The sequence below is a fragment of the Pteropus alecto genome, unplaced genomic scaffold (genome assembly GCF_000325575.1).
Source record: "Pteropus alecto unplaced genomic scaffold, ASM32557v1 scaffold75, whole genome shotgun sequence".
NCBI lineage: Eukaryota > Metazoa > Chordata > Mammalia > Chiroptera > Pteropodidae > Pteropus > Pteropus alecto.
This window is the reverse complement of record NW_006440638.1, coordinates 30,419,057-30,439,793: the sequence shown is the minus strand read 5'-3', so window position 1 is coordinate 30,439,793 and position 20,737 is coordinate 30,419,057. Positions and strand designations below refer to the sequence as shown.

The following is a 20,737-nucleotide window of genomic DNA, read 5'->3' as shown; positions in this document are numbered from 1 at the left end:
TCATGATGTTTTTAATTTGCTATTTAATGTCATCCTAAGTAAAGAAAAACTTGAAATCTAAATCTTTAGCATAAATTTTACTGTTCATCTTTGTAGTATGCAAATGCAAGATCATTAAATTCATATGTGAATTACACAGTATGTATTTCGAAGCTGTACATGCATATGCATTTCGTTCTTACAAGAACAGTAGAAACCTGCTCAAAACTGAGTTGTTTCTATTTCACTTCTTGATATGCGCACATTCTGCCAACACTTAGTATCTTCAGTTTACTGAAGAATACAGAAAAGAAAGTATGGGTTACCATATCTTTCCCTTTCCTTCTATGACCCATCATTTTCATTGTAAGTGGTTGGCTAATACAGGAAAGTAACTTGAGTAAGAAAGAATATGATGGGGTTCCTTGGGTGTTGGGTGTTTCTTAGAACACCACTGCTTTCTTTCTGCTTTGGAAGCAAGTTCTAGTTTGAATAGAGAGTGTGGCTCTCAGGGTTACTCAGTTGTAGACATAACATACTTACCTTATGCTGGCTTTTAATCCCACTCAACTCTCATGCATTCTGGGTCCACTGGAATTCTTTGCTCATGGGGCATCAAGAATGTAATAAGCAAAAAGGGCAGCAAGGAACTGCCTCTTCTGCTCAGGCTGGTTATAATGATTTAGCTCTGATCCCCCAACTCTCAGACCCTTACTTCTTAACTTCTACCACAGTTGTACAAGGTCTTATTTCTGTAATAAATCCCTTATTCCCTAATACTCACAGCGGTTCTACTTCCCAGACTGAAATTTGACTGATAGAGTTAAAGTGTCACCATGTCAACAGCTGGTGAATCCAGGTGTCCATTGAGCCATTTTTACAACTTCTCTATAGAACTCAAATTTTTCTAAATTAGATTTAAAAAAATAAAATTAAAATAATTTAAAAAATATCCTGAGGAATGAATCGATGAGTGAATGAATGTCCATGTTAACCAAATATGCTATTATCCTAGTTTTAGACCTTTATTTAGTTGACCACATTAAAGTTTTTTAGAACCATGAAAATACCTTCTTTATATAGCTCACAGTAAGTTTCTATTCACACATTTCAAGGCTTTTCTAAGTCCAGCTCTATCTCGCTAGATTTTGAGCCCAAATCTCTTTCTCTGTTGGGGAAAAATAGTATTGTGTGTATGTGTTATTGTTCTGATGAAAGAGGCTATTGTTCCCCCACCCCAAAGAACTGAAGGTCTGCTGTGTATATCATAGATCCTTTATTATTTTTCTCTAAATTCTTAGAAATGTACATAACGTCCGTGCTCTAGTTATGACACCATTTATAGACATTTAAAATGCATCTTCATTTATAAATATTTTACATTTGGTCCATAGAACAGATAATTTTACTAAATAATACTGTAATTTTTTTAAACAGGCTCTGTATATAGTTTGAATATGTTTATATTACATATATTTTTTTATATAGAGATAGATTTACTTGGTATTCTGAGAATAAATCCTTATTGCAAAAAGAAGCATATATGATAATACAATATCTTTGCCCCTCAGGGCAAATACTAAAAAAAGTTACACATATTCACAGTTCTCACTGTAATTATACGACACATAATATTGTGCTATGTAAGTACGTTTGGATGGAAATCAGTTAGGGGATTTCTTGCCAAACACTTCACTTAGATTTGCTTACAAACATTAAATACACTGCATTTCTCTTAGAAAGACTTGGTCTTAGTTTCACATTGAAGAACAAAGAGGAAGTGAGAAGTCTTCCTGACCTTCCCATGGATGGGGAGTGGGGCCATGAGACACAGTGAGGGGTTCCTTTCAGTCTAACCCTACACTTTGACAGTACAAATTCATTTTGATCAAGGATTCACCAGTTGGCATTTGGGATGCCTTAGCGATGAGACTATTTTACAGATGACCTCAGGAAAAGGTTTTAGATTTCCTACACAATATCAAACGAGACCTTATATACCACGCGTGAGGATAAGTGTACGTGTGTGTGTATTTATATGTGTACAAGTACTTTTTGTTTTCTCTACAATAATGTGCTTAATATTCTGAGGGTAATATCTTATTGCAAGAACTGGTATGCTGGTCACTGGTCACTTTCAGATGAGAATGACAAGAGATTAAAAAACCCACAGTCACAGTTATTTACCATAGTCATTAAGGATTAGTTGTAAAACACAGTTTGTGAGCTAACTAGCTAAGGAGCTACAGGGCACAACATACGATTTGCTACATGGGAACCCATCTTCCTGGTAAATGAGAAACGCTGAGTTACAGGGGCTTGCAAGGAACTGTCTTCATCTGATTTGTCACCGCCACCACGGAGCCCATGCTGGACAGGAGCAAAAACTACTTTCCAGGGAAGCAGTTTTAATCTATGAAGTATTTTTCTGGGGATGGGGTATTGGATTAACACTAGCTCCTCAGTTAGTGGGCTGGGTTGATTTTAGTGGCAGTGAGGGGATTCGTGCTGAGGAATTTCAGAGAAGGTGAGAAGGCAGCAACTTTGAATGGGGTGGCAGTGAGGGAGATAGTTTAAGAAATGTAACTGGATCCATTTTGACTCAGGGATAGGACTTCACCGTGATTTCCTCTGCAACTGTTCTGTGCTCTGTAAAGCTGGGCAGCCTAAGAGGAACTGGGGCTCCGATTAGGGAACTGCCCCCAGCTGGACCTCAGGCACCCTGGAATGGCGATAGAAACATCAGTTGTGCTTGTGGCAGTTTTCCGGGGAGCAGAGCAGGGCCGGACTGGAAAATTACTTTTGGACCAGGTGCAATCAGAACGGCCTGATGAGGAGAGGGCAGGAAAGCTTAGCCACAGAGATGCTAACTCGGCCTGGGGCAGGGAAAAAGGACACTGGGCAGATTGCTTGAGAAGCAGTTCTGGGAATGCTGACTGAGGTCTTTGGGGCTTGTTTTAAAGTCAAGCTGCCTCCGGAAGGAGAAAACCAAAAAATGAAAGAGCTCCGCTGGCTTCCTGCTACTTAAGAGTGAGCTCTCCCTGGAAATCCCCGTTATACAAAATGCCCTTTTCATGTGTACAGAGCATCGTTCCGATAGAAACGAATTCCTGCAAAGTCCAAAATAACAGTCATGGGTTTTGGCAGTAAGAGAACAGTCAGGAAAAACGACTAAAAGCCAGGAGAGTGCAGCCTCATTGCGTCACACTTTCTGGCTGGATAAAAATGATCTACCGTGGCAGTAACAAATGCTGAATGCTTTATGCTTATGGGGCCCGAATTAAAAAGGTCACCAGCCTGTGGGTGCCGAAGCCATCGGGTACCTTTGCCCACAGCAGAGCTCACTAGGGGTGAGACGGTCCCCCACCTTCCCTTTCTGCATGGTGATGATGTCTGGACTCGCCACTCGAGGTAGGTTGAGATAGACGATATCTTCAGACATCAAGTGGTGGTCATGTTCAGCCAGGTTGGGGTGGGGTGAGAGTGTGGGGTCGGTGAGCCGCCCCGCACGCCTAGATGTAGGCCTCTTTGCTAGCTGAGCCGCTGGCCTGGGGCTGCTCTGGACCATTCTCTGGGCGAACAATATCTTCACTGGGCTGGATCATGACCTGGATGCGCTGTGGGCACCAAGGAGAATTCGGGCTGGGATGGAAGGAGACTGGCCACTCTCTTTCACCACCCTCTTTTCAAGTCTATCCTGTCTGCTCTGCCTTCAAACAGTGTCCAGACTCTGGCCACGCCCCTACATCCTCCACACCCTCCAATGCTCCCACCTCCTCTCCCTTGGGTTATAGCAATATCTCTCTACTGGCCCTCCACTTCCATTACTGACCATCATCCCCTTTGTTCTATTCTCAACACAGGAGCTTGAGGGGTTATGTTAGAAATCACGTCCCTCTACTCCTCAGGACCCAACAATGGCTCCCATTTCACCAAATCCTATAAAGCTCTTTAGGATCTGGCCCCTGTCATCTCAAAACTCAATAGAGGGATATATAGAGAGAAGGTAGTGGGAGATTCATCCATTCATCCATTCAGTCCTCCCCTCATCTGTGCTCCAGCCACACTGGCCTCCTCACTTCTCACACACCCCAAGCATACACCTGCCTCAGGGCCTTTGCACTTGCTGTGCCCTCTGTCTGGTACATCCTTCCTTTCAGATAGCTATGCAGCTCAATCTCTACCTCCTTAGGTCTTGGCTCACCTAGCATTCCCTAAACCCCTTCCTACTTTATGTTTCTCCATAGTAGTCCTCCCCATCTACTGTGTTTTTGTTATTTGTTGATCTTCCTCTACTAGAATGTAAACTCCAAGAGGGTGGGATTTTTGTCTGTTTTGTGCAATGCCGTGTCCCCAGCACTGACAACAGTGTCTGGTACATGGTAGGTGTTCAACATATATTTGCTGAATGGATGAATCTCCCACTACCTTCTCTATATATATCCCCTGCAATCCTGCCTCATCATATAATACACTGTCTTCAGACATGCTTGCCCTTTCCCACCACTGATCCTTTGCACAGGCTGTGCTCTCTTCCACAAATGCAGATGTGACTGCCTCTTGGGGCTCAGCAGAGGAACTTGGTAAATGAAAACCTAGAACCTGGAGTTGGGAGAAAGGGCTGCAAGCTCCGGCTCTGCTAATAACTTACTGCACAGGAAGGGTAAGAAGTTTCCCCGCTCGGCCTCAGTTACTCCATCTGTGATAGGAGGGGCTGCCCAGCAACTTCAGGGCTGCACACAACCCACTACCCATCTTTCCTATGCTGCAGACCTGAGAGCCCCTCCTTCTGGCTCTGAGTGGGCCTGACAGGCACATCTTGGTGGAAAATAAGGTTGAGAGCCACTGATCTAGGTCCTCCCAGCTGATTCTCCATAATCTTATCCTCCACTCCTCCTCAGTGAAATCTTCTTAGCTGAAATTTACTCCATCAATGTCTCTAGCACCTGGGTCCTCCAGCACTGCTTTGTTTCACTCAAGAATTTGATATAATTTAACGAAGAGCTGGCGTGGATCTAGTATGTGCTAGTGGGCTCCTGCTGGGGCAGTGTGCCTTACGTGCTTTATCTTTCCTTGAGGGTAAGGCCGTGTTTTCTCTTTCTCGAATTCACAAATGAGGTCTAGAGTAAGTTCTCAATACATTCGATTCCACCATTATCGGCTCCAAATCCTTGATGGCTCCCCATTACTTTCAAATAAAGTCCAAAATTCTTTTCCTGATTTTCAAAGCCCTTCATGATCTAGCCTCCCAACCTCATCTCATGTCACCCCTCTGCATCCCTCCCCACTCCACCTCCCAGCACATGGATCAGTCTATACCTGCGGGTCTTTGCACATGCTTCTCATCCTCTTCTAGGAACATTCTTTCTGCTTCTACTTTTAACTCTGGTTCATCCTCAGGCCTCTCCTTAGCTATCCCTTCTTTCAGGGAGCCTTCCCTAACCCTCCTCAACCCAGGTAGGAGTAACCGATATCCATGGTTTACCCCAATCGTGGCACCTCTAACACTCTATTTCATTGGCTATTGACTTGTCTGTTTCCCCAGCGAGACTGTGAGCTCCACAAGGGTAGAGGCTGTTCCTAGCACAGAGGGGGAAGGGAACCAGTGATGCAAAGTGTGGAGAAAGGAATTACCTGTTTCAGGGAGCCCTTTAAGGTGAGGAACATGTAGGCCATGTATCCGGGAATGAGAACCATGGAAGACAGAGCCATGAGCCAGCCCACGCCCTGGCCCCACTTGGGGAAAACATAGCTTCCCATGGTGAGAGGAGTCATCTGCACAGCACTGAAAATGAACACACCCTGAGGAGAATGGGAAGGAGGTAGTCAGTCACCCAGATTGGACAAACAAGCCCCCTCCCTAGACCTGCAGCCAATAAGTCCACTGCCCTCCACCCCTACCCTGAGGCTGACCCTCACAAGGGCCCAGCATCTTGGGAATCCTACACCCAAGGCCGCTATTAGAACATAAGGTGCCTTTGTCATGATAGGAGAAGGCATCTCCTCTGGAAGGACCAATAGCAAAAGGAGCCTTCTCTGTGCAAACCAATAGAAAAGGGTAGCCCTTTTCAATATGAATAAGCTACCCTCTCTGGAAGGACCAATAGGAAAAGGCACTCTTTCTGGGAAGACCAAAAGAAGAAAACAACCTTTCTGGGAGGACCCATAGAAAAAGGCATCCCTTCCTCCAAGTTAATCAGCTTAGCAATCAGAAAAAGGGCTGGATGTCAGCACCCAGTTTGCCATTGGCTGGGTGCCCTTGTGTGGGACACAAAATATGCAGTGGCCCACCCCAAGACCTGGGGCAGCCAAGGACCTGAGGAAGCCCCCTCACAGGTCTGCTCATGCCTCAGCTTCCCCTTGTGGGAGGGAATGGGAGATGCTGAGAATGAGAATGGATAGTTTAGGCTTCAGAATCAGGCAGACCTGGTTTAAATGCAGCACTGACATGCTGGGTGATGCTAGCTGGGTAAGCCCTGGGTCCCTTGTGGGAGGGAATGGGAGATGCTGAGAATGAGAAGCCTCCTGGTTTGGATAGTTTAGGCTTCAGAATCAGGCCAACCTGGTTTAAATGCAGTACTGACATGCTGGGTGATGCTAGCTGGGTGAGCCCTGGGTCTCTCAGCAGTGAAGTGGGGCAATAATGTCTAATTCGCTGAGGTTTATGAGGATGATGTAATGTATCTGGTATCATGAAGGGCACAAAGCCGATGTCCAGCAAATAGGAAGGAGTAGTATTAGGAAACGAGGGCCTGGGGTCTCTTCCATCTGCCTTTGCTTCCGGAAGTTTCTCTCTGGACCTGAGTTGCCCCAGGGCCTACTCAGTCCTCATCCTAACAGGTCTGGTCAAGCCTTGTCCTTACCGCCACAATGATTGGGGTGAAGAAGGACCAGCAGAGCTTCCACCAGATGCAGGGCCTGGAGCCAACCATCTCTTGGATGTTGTCATAGAATCGGTTGACACCTATGACATTTGGAGTGAAAGCAAGAGGGATGGATGAGCTGTGTGCACTACAGGCTAAATTCGATGTCGCTTTCTCACACTATGACCATAAGCAAGTCACCTAACCTCTCTGAGGTGCAGCTTCCTCATCTGTAACACGGGCGGAAGCTACGAGGGCGTCATCTTTCTCTAAGTATTCAATAACTAAATACCCGCAGCAAGTGGGTTGTGTGGGAAAGCAAGTCACCTAAATGTGAAAATATCTACCAATAATCAGATAAACATAAAAACGTGTCCCCACCGCTCTTTTTGTCCCTCCTGGTCAAAATGTATCCCAGCCATTCCTTCAAAGCCTGGCTGAGCAGGGGTGATTTTCTCTGTGGATCTGATGCTTTCAGCAACTTGTGATAAATTGCAAAGAACTGCAAATCTTGCAAAAACCCACAGACATCATGAAGTTCAAGAGTGATGTTGGGCACTGCTCCAATTATAAGCAAAGTCACTGACCAGTGAGGGTCTAAGAGCACTCGACCAGTTAAGAGTTGAGGAAAGGAAAATGATGAGGAGGGTGAGGTGGCAAAGGAGATACAATGATTATCAAGGACTAAGACAGACCCCGGAAAACAGTTCTTTCAAACACATCATCTTGTTGTGATAATCAAAGTGCAGGGAAGGACATCCTTTGACTATTATGCAGTTGGGTCTAGAAACTTAGGCCACTAAATAAACAAATAAAATCGTTGTTTCCTTTATTTGTTTTAGGGGCAGACTTTGAATTATAGCCTAGCTTTAAGAAAATATTTAACTTTAGAACTTTTTCATCGTTTTGGTTTCCCTTTTCTAGATAAAATTTCAAACAAACCCTTTTATCCTCGAATTTATCCCATTTTAAATGAGTTTATTTAACTGTTCTTGTGGTATCTTCTAAACATGGACTTCCTGTACTACATCATCAACTAAATAAATTAATGCATGGAAAGGGCCTGGTGTTCAAGTTGTATTGGTTGAATGATGATTGAAGAAAGACATGAACGAATGAGTTAATGAGGGAGGAGGGGTTGATGCTCACCGTAAAACCAGGAAATGGAGACACATTCAAAGAACACGAGGAACAGCAGGCTCATGCCACTGGCAGAATAGTAGTCAAAAAGCTTGAAGACATAAATGCCACCCTGCAAGAGGAAAAGCAGCGAGAGTGAGGCCACTTCTGCCAGAGACCAGGGCACTGAGTTCAGTCAACCTGGGCTTTGCAGTCTGACGAGGTTGGGGTTAGGCTACCCTGGAGCAAGGAGGCTTGTGGGTAGATTTTAGGAAGCACTGAAGGCCTTGTGACCCTGAGAGGATATGGGCATTGACTCTCAGGTGATTGGGAAGAAAATGCCTGGGGGTGGAGAGAAATGCCCTGTTCCTGCTAAGACTGGATGACAGAAAGAGGAGCTGGTCTCCAGAGCCATCTATCCACAATGTTAAATCAGTCATGTCCCTCCCCTGCTTAAAACCTTCCGTGGCTCAAATAAGACAATAACATAACACAAAACTAAGTGGAAAGATAGAAAATAAAATAATAAAATAAAATCCAAATGCCTTGTCCTTCAAGGTCCTGTATGATCTGGTTTTGCATCCCCCTTTTACTCCTTACTTCCTCTGCCCCATCACACTGTCTTTCCTTCTGTTTCTCAAGCTCACCAAGACTATTCTCACCTCAGGGCCTTTGCACCTGCTGTGTGTTCTTCTCCTAGCTAGATCTTCCTCTGGCTTGCTCTTCTCCACCATTTGAGTCTCGGCTCAACTATCACTTCCTCAGAGGGACTGCCCCTGACTACTGTGTCTGAGGTGGCACCCTTCCTATCCCTACTGGTCTGTCCCACTATCCTCTTTTCTTCATGGCACTTAATGATTTAATTTGTATGTCAATCTTGTCCACCAAATTAACTTGTCATGTTAACTACTGAATCTCCAGTGTCATGCCATACCCATAGTCGGTATTCGGCAACTATGAATAAACAATAATTTTGGGTCTGAACTGTATTTAGATCTGGGGTGGTTTTGTGGATCATACATCAGATCCACAGGGCTAAGCTCATGGCTTTAGAGTCACTTATATTTATTGTACAATTCATCAGTTATGTGTCTATCTTCTGATTAGACTGGAAGGGCCTTGAATGCAAAAAGCATTGCTCATTATATTGACAGAAAAAGTGGGAATGAGAGGAAGGGCCAGTGTCAACTTTAAAGGCCCAACTCTGCCTTGACTCTCCAGTTAATTTTTGTAAGTCTTTCAAAACTCGGCCTCTGTATTCTCTCCTCTAGGAAGCAGTCCCTGGTGCCGCAGGCCTGGTTAGGAGCTGTGTTCTCTGGCTCTGTCTTATCATTGCTAGCCTAGCGTCTGTGTCTCTCACCAGCCTGGGGCCCCTTGAGGGAGGGGAACCTGTCTGACGCCTTGCCATGTGTGCCAGGGTTGGTACAAAGATGGTGCTCACTGAACAGATGGAAGGTGGATAAGACAAAGCTGCGACAAAGAGGACCTGGGAGTAGCCCTGGGGCCGTCAGCACCAGAGGTGTGCCAGGTGCTGACTGTGCTCACCTGGGTGATATTAGAGAGGCCAATCAGGTAGGAGACCACACAGACAGCAGCGATGAAGAGCTCCCTGCGATTGCGGAGAAGTCTGGGGTACTCGTCCACCAGGGCCGTGATGAAGCCCTCCACGGTGCAGAACTTCAGAAAGGAATGGAGGTCAGCCCTTGCAGCAGACCCCAGTCCCAACCTGCCTGAAGCCAGACTCTGGGGGAAAGCCAGAGAGCCTGGCAGTATCAGGACAACAGAGCCAGGAGAACCCCGGGATCCAGGCGAACCCCAGGATCCAGGCCTGATCTGCCTTGGCCTCCCTTTGTGACCACAGGAGATTCCCTTCCCTCTGGACATCAGTTTTCCCATCTGGAAAATGGGGAAGGTGGCCGAAGTTTCATGTAGCGGAACATTTTAGGAGTCTGAAACTCTTGGCCATCTTTTCAGGGCCTAAGGCAGTGGCCTCCTCTCCCTGCTGGCTCCCGGACAGGTGAGGCTGGGTGGGGGGGCACCTCGAGGTGCCAGGGAAGATGTCTTCACCTGGCTGTCAATGCCCAGCATCAGCAGCATCGAGAAGAAGAGGACGGCCCAGAGGGGTGAGATGGGCAGCTGGGTCACTGCCTCTGGGTATGCCAGGAACGCCAGCCCAGGGCCTGTGTGGGGAAGGGCAGAAAAGAGAAAGAAAGAAGAGGTACCGAGCAGCTATGGCATACCTAGCACACACTCACTTTTAAAGGTCTATTCCATTTTATCTTTAGAGTAAGCTTTTGGGCAAGTGTTGTCAGTCCCTCTCTCTATAGTATGCATGTGGAGGGAGAAGTTGTAGGGTTGGGTCCAAAAGCAAAGGACCAGTGACATGAGATGAGGGGCTGCAGTGGTCTGGTCAGTGGTGGGGACAGTGCAGGGGCAGAGAGGTGGCCAGATGATGAGACACTTAGAAGTGGTCTGGTCAGTGGTGGGGACAGTGCAGGGGCAGAGAGGTGGCCAGATGATGAGACACTTAGAAGTGGTCTGGTCAGTGGTGGGGACAGTGCAGGGGCAGAGAGGTGGCCAGATGATGAGACACTTAGAAGTGGTCTGGTCAGTGGTGGGGACAGTGCAGGGGCAGAGAGGTGGCCAGATGATGAGACACTTAGAAGTGGTCTGGTCAGTGGTGGGGACAGTGCAGGGGCAGAGAGGTGGCCAGATGATGAGACACTTAGAAGTGGTCTGGTCAGTGGTGGGGACAGTGCAGGGGCAGAGAGGTGGCCAGATGATGAGACACTTAGAAGGTGGAATGGGCAGATCCTAGTATTGGTTGGTTTGTAAGTGAAGGTGAGGGAAGAATCCAGGATGATGCTGGGGCTCTGGCCTGGGCACTCGACAGTGAAACTTTTGCTGCAGTGGGGAGCACGAGGAAGGAGAAGGCTTGAGGGACATGTGGTGTTTAAGTGTCTGGGTAGAGGGTCATTCAAGAGATCAGGGAAAATCCCATAAGGGGAAGGAAAGTCATTGCAGCCTCTCTGGGGTCTGGCTCTGGAAAGGCGGGTGGTGGCTGGGAGTTCCAGAAAAATGAAATGAGGGGCTGCCCATGCAGGGGAGATTAGGCCCTCAGTGGTGAACATTCCTTTCTGCAAGACCAGCCCAGTTCTCCCTGACAGAGGAGGGGCAAGTCACATTGCCTCCCTGAGCCCAGGCCTCTGCCGTGCACACAGCAGACCTTCATGTATGCTGCTTCCTGGTTGAGCAAGGAAGGGCAGGGTTACCAGGGTTTTTCCTTGGATCCCATGGCATGGATGACTGTGCGGTGTGTAAAGTGGGTACAGCCCACTTGGTGAGAACATTTTTAGAGCTTGGACAAATGCACTGATTTGAGTGCATTGTGTTATGATGGTGAATACGTCCGAGTTGGACCAAAATTTATATCCTAAAGGGCAAGAGTGGGTCCTATTCCCCCAGATGTCCAGGATTGTGCTGGAAGTGCCAGTATGGCCAGGCTGTGCAATCAGCCACGTCTGGGCTCAACTCCAAAGTTCCACCACCCTTCTAACTCCCTGAACTTGGGCAGGCAGTGACCTCAGTGAGTCTGTTTTCTCACCTGTGAAATGGGAATAACAAGAGTATTGACCCCATAGTGTTAGGAAGATTCAGGGATACGGTCCACATAAATGTTCAGTGGCACATAGTGACCTCAGTGCCAGTGAGCCAAGGTGGTGGTGATACGAAGACCGACTGAAAGGCTAGTGCAGTTAGCCACCCCTCCCTCCAGAAGTCCTGGCCCTCCTCCGTGCGGTGCTGACCTGAGGCTGCCACATCAGCAATGGACCTTTTGGTGACATGGGCCATGAAGCCCACGATGGAGAAGATGACAAATCCTGCGAACATGCTGGTGCATGAATTGATGCAGCAGACAATGATGGAGTCCCTACAGAGGGAAGGGTACAGTCAGAGAGTGTGGGGCTGGCAGGAAGGTGGGCAGAATTTAGCAAGTGTCAGGGTGGAGAAGGGAGTGGGACTGCAGGGCAGGTGGGTCCACCCCCACCCCCACAGAAGGGTCAGAATAGGCAGTGATGGACAGAAGAACTTGGCTGAGAGGGGGTGTAATTGACAGTGGCAAAGGCCAAGGGGCGTGGCCATGGAGAGGCGTGACTGTGGAGGGGAGTGGCCACGGTGGGGCGTGGCCGGGAACCCGGAGGCTCCTGTGCTCTCGTACCTATAGACGTTGTTGTGGAAAGAGTTGTAGCTCCCAAGAGCAATCAGGGATCCCAGCCCTAGCCCATAAGAGAAGAAGATCTGGGTAGCAGCATCCAGCCACACCTATAGGTAGAATGATCAAAAAATAGTCAAAATTATGATCATAGCCACAGTGCTCTAGGGCTTTTTACATGTGCTAAAAAGCTCTGCTTGGCAACAATCCCAGTTTACACAAGAGGGTCAGAGAGGTGCAGTGACTCATCCTAAGCTGGTGAACGGTGGCTCAGGAATCAAATGTGCTCTTAACCCAGCCAGTGCCCTCCAGGACCGGAGGCCAGAAGGGCCGCTCACCTCGGAGTCCGACAGCTTGCGGAAGTTGGGTGTGATGTAGAAGAGGATGCCCTCCTTGGCACCAGGCAGCGTCACTCCTCGGAAGAACAGGATGATCAGCATGATGTAGGGATAGGTGGCAGAGAAGTAGACCACCTGGGAGGAAAGTGGGGACGTGGTCACACCCCCTTCATCACACTCATGCTTCCCCTTTCCTCACCTCACCTACATCTGTACTTGTGGCTCTGGGCTTGGTTCCAGCTCATCTTCCTCCAGGAAGACTTTCTGGATTCCTAACCTGCTCTGCTTGGCCACTTTTCTGCAGCTCCTCCTTGGAATCTAAACCAACTAGCTCAGCCTTTGGTTTTTCCCTTCCCCTACCCCTCCTACTTTTTTGATTTCTGTTTAAATTATTCAAGTAATACATGTGATAAAGGAAAAGATTTAAGATCACATGAACACACACGCACACGAAGTTCCTTTCAAAGGCCTCTAGAATGTAAGTTACATAAGAGACAAGTCTTCTCATGTTTGCTTCTGTTTTCTCAGTGCCCAGAGCAGGCCAGGGTATACAGTGGACACTCAATAAATGCCTGACAAATACATAAATGTGTGGATGTTAACAATTTTCTTTTGCATATATGGTCACATTTTCTTACAAAATGAAGCTTGAATTATGAACTTGCCTTTTCATTTAACATGTTTAAAGTTAAGAAAACAGTACATACAACTTTGTTTTGTTTATTAAAGATTTTTTTTATTGTCTCATAACGATGTGATTTTTAATTATATAAAATAGTCCCTCAGGATGTTTCACCATCTTTTTCAAGTTTCCCTACCATTATCCATTGAGGTTTCTTCTAATTTTATGTGAATCTCAATAACACTACATTGGCCACCCCTGTATATAAAACTTTGTCTACAAAAGTAGAGAAATTATACCATAAAATTACTATAATTTATACAAAAAATTATACTAATCTTGGGGAAATTTTCTAGAAGGAGAATTATTGAGGAAAAATGAATAAGCTTCTCAAAGGCTTTTAACTCATATTGCCTAATTATCTTCCAGAAATTGAACTTTGTCCAGCATTACAGAGAGCACCTTCCCTGCAAAGATGCCAACACTGAGTATAATCATCTTAAAAATTATTTTTTGCCAAATTGATAATCAAAAGACTGAGATCATTGTCTCAAATCGCATTTCTTTGCTCACTGGTGTGAAAGAGCAATTTTCAAGTTCAATGACCTTTGCATCTCCGAGTCATGCTCAGCATAAATTGTTCTCTAGGTTAGTTTCATCCCCCTGATTTTTGACTCTGAGATTCTTTAGAGTTAGAAAAGGCAATCATGATTCCATAGAAAAATCACTGTACTCGGAATTAGGAAAAGGAGGTTCAAAACCCTCTGTGTCACCTACAAGCTGTGACATGGGATCAATTTCTTATTCTCCTTGAGCCTAGATTTTTTTGTATGGAAAATTGGTATAATCAACATTGCTACTCAAAAAGGTTGTTGCATGAGAACATACACCGTGCTTAATATATGTTGCCTAGGTCTTATACTTCAATGTGTCTTCCATGCTCAGCATGGAGCTAGGTATGCGGTAGGTGCTCGGTAAATGCTTACTGATGGATTGGTTGACTCACTCAAAAGATGCAATACCCCCAAGAAGTAGTCAGTTTCCTAATGTAGCAGGAACTCTAGATACCACCCAAATATGACTATAATTGATGTCATGCATTGAGTGTCTACTATGTGCTAGGCATATGCTACACACTCTGCATAGATTATCCCCCTCAGTCTTTGTGACAACTGTGTAAGGTACTATTATTGTGACCACTGAAGTGAAAAAACTGGCCTAAGAGCACACAGCTAGGAATCAGGGAATGGTATCAAACTCAGCTCTGTTTCTTCTGAAGCCGTTAGGCCCTCATTCTTCTGCTTCCTAAAGTTGAGCCGGGAGACACCTATGCCCTCCTCCTGCCTGCCTAGCCAAGGGACGAGGCAGAGCTGTTTCGACATCAGTCTTACATCTGAGAACCTGTTGAGTCCAAAGTTCCTACTAGACTGAAATAGGGCAGCTTTTCATCAGCTGTGCCCGTGCCCAGATGTGGAATCCATCAAGGTTCTGTTTTGCTAGTTCAGCTTCTCGGGTAGTCTGGACCTCCCTGTCTCCAGCCTCATTCATTTCAAATTCTTTCTCCCCTTTAATTGCTCTAAGACCGCAGACAACAAACTTGCCCTGAATCCTTCAGGTCAATGCCAGTGAAAGACTTGGCTATCTTCTGTCCTGGGACTCATGGGGTGGGGCTTGAAGGGGGATCCTTCCTTGCCCAGGAGATGGGGATAAAGCCAGTCTCTCTGCCCCCGGTTTGATCAGCAAACTCCCTGGATATCCCCAGGCTGGATACCCCATCTTGGTCTGGCTCTGCTCTTGCCAATAATAAAAATACAAATAGTAACTCCCCTTGCTAGCTGCTGAGTCCTTTACAAAATCACCATCTCATGTGATTTGAATGACAAACCAACAGATAAGCACAGGCATATTAGGCCTATTTTAGAAGAAACTGAGTTTCAGAGAGGTAAAGTGACTTGATGGAGGTCACACAACCAAGTCAATGGCTGGATTGGGATCTGAACTCTGGCCTGTTTGAATACAAGGCCTGGGTACTCAACCACTAATCAATTTATCTCTGTTACACCTCAAAGCCTGGGATGTGTAGTATTCACCTCTAGCCAATCTCCCTTCTCCCTTGCCTCTCACACCTAGAACAAGGTTTAGAACAGAGTCAGTGTTCAGGGAGTTTGTTCAATGGTCCACAAGCAACATTTGCCTTCTGGTTTTTGGTGGCTCTGCCAGGCCCTGGGGAATCTCAAGAGACTTACCGTGAACCAGGCACTATGTTAAGGGCCTGACTTGCATTGTTTCCTTTAATCCTCACACCTTCCCATGAGGTAGGTAATGTTATTTCCATTTTACAGGAAAGAACACTGAGGCACAGAGAGATGAAGGGATCTGTTTAAATTAAGGTTAGATAGGGTTCCTCAGAGGTACAGATTCCTTTCCCAGGGCAGAAACCCCTTTGTAGACCCATCCCTCTCCAGTTCTTATTGTGTACATGTCTTACCTTTCCAGTCCAGCCAACACCCTTCCAGATACAGAAATACACAAGGATCCAAGCGATGGCCAGGGTGATGGCCAGAGGCCAGCGGATCTGACCCGGCTTATCCAGCCCATCTGTCATCTGATGCATGTTGTGCCTGGTGGAAGAGTGGGGTGGGGAGGGCATGGACATGGGCAATATCATCCACTGTGTTTGTGCTGACATATGTGATCACTGAGATCTAAGAGCTGGGTGGGGACTGTGGGACCCATTATACTAATTGGTAGAAAGTGCTGACTTGACAGTGTCTTATTTTCAGTTACCATTGTTGCTCACCTGGATGGCTACAGTAGCCTCCTAACAGGACCCCTGCTTTCACTTTTGCTCTGTCCCCACTCCAGCCCCAGGGATCCCTAAATTGCAGATCTGGTCTTGTCACTTCTCTGCTTAAAATTCTGCAGTGAATAACTCCCTATTGTTCTAGAATGAAGCCCAAACTCTCCAGGTGGACCTTGCAAAGCCTTCATGAGCTGGCCCTTGCTTCTTTCTCCCATCTTGGTTCACACCACAACCTCCTCAAACTCTCATAAGACTGGATTACTGATCATCCCTTCACTCCAGCCTTGCTTACTCTTGCCTCCCTCCAAGTTTTCATGCATGCTCTTCCTTCTGCCAACACCTGTCTTCCCAACATTGTTTTCATCCTTAGATGCCACTCCTAGGCTGGCCTAGGCACCTTCTGTGAGTCCTTCCTTTTAGCATTGGTCATCTGGTGTTGCCATTGCCTGTTTGCTTATTCCTGTCTCTAATCAGACTGGCATATAGTAGGTGCTCAAGAAATGTTTATTGAACAAATAGTTGAATGAAAAACCTGGACACACGCCAGACAATTGTATGTGAGAGATGCCCCAAAGCAGAATCAGCTGGAGCAGAAACTGATTGTTATCTGTAAGGAAGGAGACAGTCTAGTCAAGGATGGCTCAACGCAAAGAGATTGGGATCACGTGCTCTGACAGCTCCCAAGAATACCTCCTCCTGGCAGCCTATCCAAGGTGCAGTGAAACTGTCCAGGTGTCCAGGTTGCTCCAGACCCTTTCAAGCTGTCGGGCACAGATGCTTCCTTCATGTCAAAGAAATTAGGGTCCCAGGACCATTTTGGAAAATTAATGTTCCCAATGCACATTTTCTATGATGTGCCCCCTGGAAAATACAATCGCCATGGCTGCAGGGTGGACAGTGTGTGTGTGTGTGTGTGTGTGTGTGCGCGCGCGCGTGCGTGCGTTTATTCCAAGTGACTCTGGGTTACTAAGGAGACTGGATTGGTTTTCAGGATGAATCTGGACTTCACTGGTCTCTCCTTGTGATTCTTCTCAGTCTATGATGGTTATTCCTCTCCACTGGCCACTGTCCAACCTTCTCCACCTTGCTCCATGCTCTGGAGGTGATTGCTATGGCTGCATCACTGCTTCCTTGCCCTTGAGCTTCTGCTGCATTTGACCAACAGCAGGTGCTTGGAGGGCAGGCTGAAAGGAAGGGTCTGGGAGGTATTCTCTCTACTGGCTGTGGCTTCATCTGTAGCTGTGTTTCTCTACCTAAGGTCATAACACATGTCTAGTGGCCCCACCTATGGTCCAGCTCTCTCTTGGGGAGAAGGGGGCTTTACCCTCTCTGTGGCTCCCTTAGCTCCACCCACATCTCCACAAACAGTCCTTCACCTAACTCTTCCATCAGCCTTTTGAGGGTGCCTCCGTGCCCGCTGGCCCTGGCTGATATGCCCCCGACCCTGGATGGCCCCACACTTACTCCCAGAACTCCACCACAGCACTGGTCATGTTGGTGGTGTTCACAATGCTGTAGTTGGAGAAGCAGCGGTCTGTGTTCCAGGGGTTGTCACACTGTTTCCATGGAAGCGTCTGCAAAGACAGTGGCACAAACAAACCCTGTTGAGCCCCTAGGGGCTGGAACAGTGGTCCCAGCACATCCCATTCACCCTCACAGTAACCTGAGCCTCCTCACAACCATTATCTCAATTCCCCTTTCTGATAGCTCTGGGATGCAGGGCATACTGTGAACCTCATTTTAGAGATCAGAGAGGGGCAGCAACTTGCTCAAGATCACACAGCTCCTCAGTGTCACTGCTGAGATCTGAACCTCTACTTTCTCACTCTGAAAACCAGCTTTCCAAGCTGCACCATTAAGTTTCATGTGTCCATCCCGGGGCCACTTTCCAGCCACTCGACCTTGGGCAAGAGACCTCATCCATTTTACCCTGTGCACACTGATGTTTATAGTGCTTGTTCTTTACCAGGCACCGATCTAAGCACTTTACATACATTTACTCCTTAATCCTCACAACTCTAGGAGGCGGGTTTCCCTTTTACCCTCATTTTATAAATGAGGGCACTAAGGCTCAGAGAGGGTAAGTCTCGTTCTGAAAATTGCACTGCTGGTATATAGTAGGGTCAGGGTTTAAACCTGGGTCCATATGAAATGGGCTGATAATGCCCACCTTAGAGGGGTGTCATGAGGATTAGATACTAGCATATGTGAAATGCATGGCTTGGTGCCTGGCCTGGAGCTGGGGCTCAGGTCATGGTGCTACAATTGTGAAGAGACAAGGGCTGCTTAAGACCATGCCCATAACCCGAGGAATGGCCCTGTCAGCAGAATGGTGGTCTCAGTGGATGGAACGTGGGCTCTGGGTCTGGCTCTTTCTGAAGAGGTGGTCAGAGGGTCTACTCACCGTGGTGAAGGAATTGTACAGGTAGTAGATGGCCCAGGAGATGATGACAATGTAGTAGATGTTCAGCCAGAAGGACAACACAGCAGCAGCAAGGCCCACACCTGGTAATGGACATACCATCATGACATTCATTTAATAACCAGTGTGTGCTGCACAACATCTACAATCTTACTCGGCCTTAGAGAGGGGCAGGAACTTGGCTATGGTCACATGCATCTGGCAAGTGAGGGAGCCAGGCCTTGAGTCTGGGCATCACAACCCCCCTACCCCCGTACGGGCTGGCCACAGGTGGGGCTGGGGCTGGGCTTGTTAGGCAAGCATGATTCTCCACGTGTCCACCTGAGTGTCTGCTGGCACTGAGCAAGGAGGCAAAGAAAGTCGCACTGAAACCTTGCCAGGGAAATGAGCTCCCAGAACAGAGCAGCTGATGTGTGTGGGGGAGCCTCTGGATTGGATTCTCCTCTCCACTTTCACTATCCTAGGTTCTGGCCAGCATCACAATCTGTCACCTGTCCCCTTATAAGGGCTCCACACTGTTCAGATGTGGCGGAGCAGTTCCCTCTTTCCGGGGGGTTGGGGATGTTGGGAAAGCCTGGGCTTCACCATCGTCCTGTGGGCAGGATCGCCACCGCGACCCATGGCCCCGCTCTGAAAACTTACCCTTGAACATAGGGGCCAGCTTCCAGACCCCCAGACCCCCAATGGACGTGTACTGGCCTAGGGAGCACTCCAGCAAGAAGAGCGGGACCCCCGCAAAGATGAGCGTCAGGAAGTAGGGGATCAGGAAGGCCCCTGCAGGGTTGAGAAGAGAGATGCTCGTGGGTGGCCCCACAGCTTTGGAGAAACTCTGGTCAGAGAGAGCATCAGGAGGGGCATTCTGGGGTCCCAGCCACGATTTCCTTACATTTTGCCTCAAAAACAGCACCCACAGCCAAAGTGAGGCCCAAGAATATCCTCTGCTCAAAACATATCCCCTCCACTTTCTAAATAAAGAGGCGACCTTTTTGGTATCATTGACAAGAGTACAATCTCCCTCTGGGAATTCTCTGCTAAAAGGACAAGAAACAGGAAGTGGGCCTAACACTTCTTTTGGAGTCTTTAGGGGACCCGTTCCTCTAAAGTTGCCCCAGAAAATGTCTAAGCGGGACCCTTTCAGTGGGATCCAGGCCCAGCTGGGAGGTGGTCAGGCCAGCACCTACCGCCGCCGTTTTTTCCACAGAGATAGGGGAATCTCCAGACGTTGCCCAGGCCGATGGCGTAGCCCACGCAGGACATGAGGAAGTCAAAGCGGCCCTTCCACGTGTCCCGGTCTGGAAGGTCCGTTGCCTTCTTCTGCACCTTGACCACCAGGGTTTTGGGTTTGTCATTGGCCACAGGGACCTCGCTGACCTCCGTGGAGATCTGCCCATCGGCAACCTTGCTGCCATTGGTCGCCATGTCTCGGAGTTTGGACACAGAGGTCCTGGCAGATGGACGTGTGATGTCAGCCCCAGTCCACGTGGACAGCACTTTTGCGGCTCAAGGTCACCCTAGAACAGAGGACTGGGGTGACAGGCAATAAAGGGGGCAAGATTCTGGAGTTTCCCCAAAATAACAACAACAAAAAATAACCCACATAAAGACTAGGGGCCCAAGAAAGCTCTCCCATAAGCCTTCTTCCTCCCACCAGCTCCTCTACGAAGAGAGGTGCCTTTTGTTTCCAAAGACAACATGTGAGGATGTGGTCTGTTGTTTCCTGGACTAGCGTCAACTCTGACCATCTCTGTCATGTGCCCTCCATTATGTATCTTCCTCAGAGAAGAAACAAAAGGTGACTAAATTTTTAAATAGAAACATGAAGTGCTCCTCGTCTTTGCCTCCCTGGATGCGATGGGAGATTTTCATTCCCTGATGCCATAAAAGCTATGGCAGGGTAAGCTATGGTGGATCTGAACGTGGGCTGAATATGGAGGTGTCCTGGCTGCAGGTGGTAGGTGAAGGCAGTGTATGAGCACAGACTCTGACCACGATCAAAGTCCTCTTCACCACTTTCAAACTGTGTGACTTTGAGTAAACTTCTTAACCTCTCTGAGTCCCACTCTTCCTATTCTTTACATTGAAGATGATAACAGTATATCCCATGTCAGGTTGTTGTTCTTCACGTATTCAGTGTGGCACTCTCTGCCTGGCGAATGGTGAGGACTTGTTGCTATTTCATCAGCAGTTCCCAAGCCTGGCTATGTTTCCAAGTCATTTAGGAAGCTCAATAAAGACACATTCCCGGGCCCACTCCAGATGTGCCAAATCAGAATCTGTAAAGGAGCCTGAAATCTATACTTTTAACAAATTCCCGAAAGGAGATTCTCATGCCAGAAACCCAGCCCCAGCCCTCAGGTGAGGAAGGACCACTGGCTTAG

At 47.4% G+C, this 20,737-nt stretch overlaps 1 protein-coding gene across 2 annotated transcripts; it reads right to left on the bottom strand.

Moving 5' to 3' along the window:
* Positions 1 to 1,238: 1,238 nt before the first annotated feature.
* Positions 1,239 to 19,929, bottom strand: SLC6A1 (solute carrier family 6 member 1). 2 transcript variants are annotated; one of them, XM_006917623.1, is made up of 14 exons: positions 19,541 to 19,929; positions 19,002 to 19,133; positions 18,342 to 18,442; positions 17,402 to 17,511; positions 15,623 to 15,755; positions 12,513 to 12,647; positions 12,181 to 12,284; positions 11,768 to 11,892; positions 10,029 to 10,141; positions 9,507 to 9,638; positions 7,992 to 8,094; positions 6,843 to 6,943; positions 5,614 to 5,781; positions 1,239 to 3,596 (listed from the first exon to the last, which is right to left on the bottom strand). In XM_006917623.1, exons 1-14 carry the CDS (start codon positions 19,776 to 19,778, stop codon positions 3,492 to 3,494), a joined length of 1,800 nt encoding a protein of 599 aa, XP_006917685.1. In that variant the 5' UTR covers positions 19,779 to 19,929; the 3' UTR covers positions 1,239 to 3,491. The 2 variants fall into 2 exon arrangements, with proteins under 2 accessions (XP_006917685.1, XP_024906524.1); XM_025050756.1 differs by having other exon boundaries at positions 19,731 to 19,870.
* Between the last annotated feature and the right edge of the window lie 808 nt (positions 19,930 to 20,737).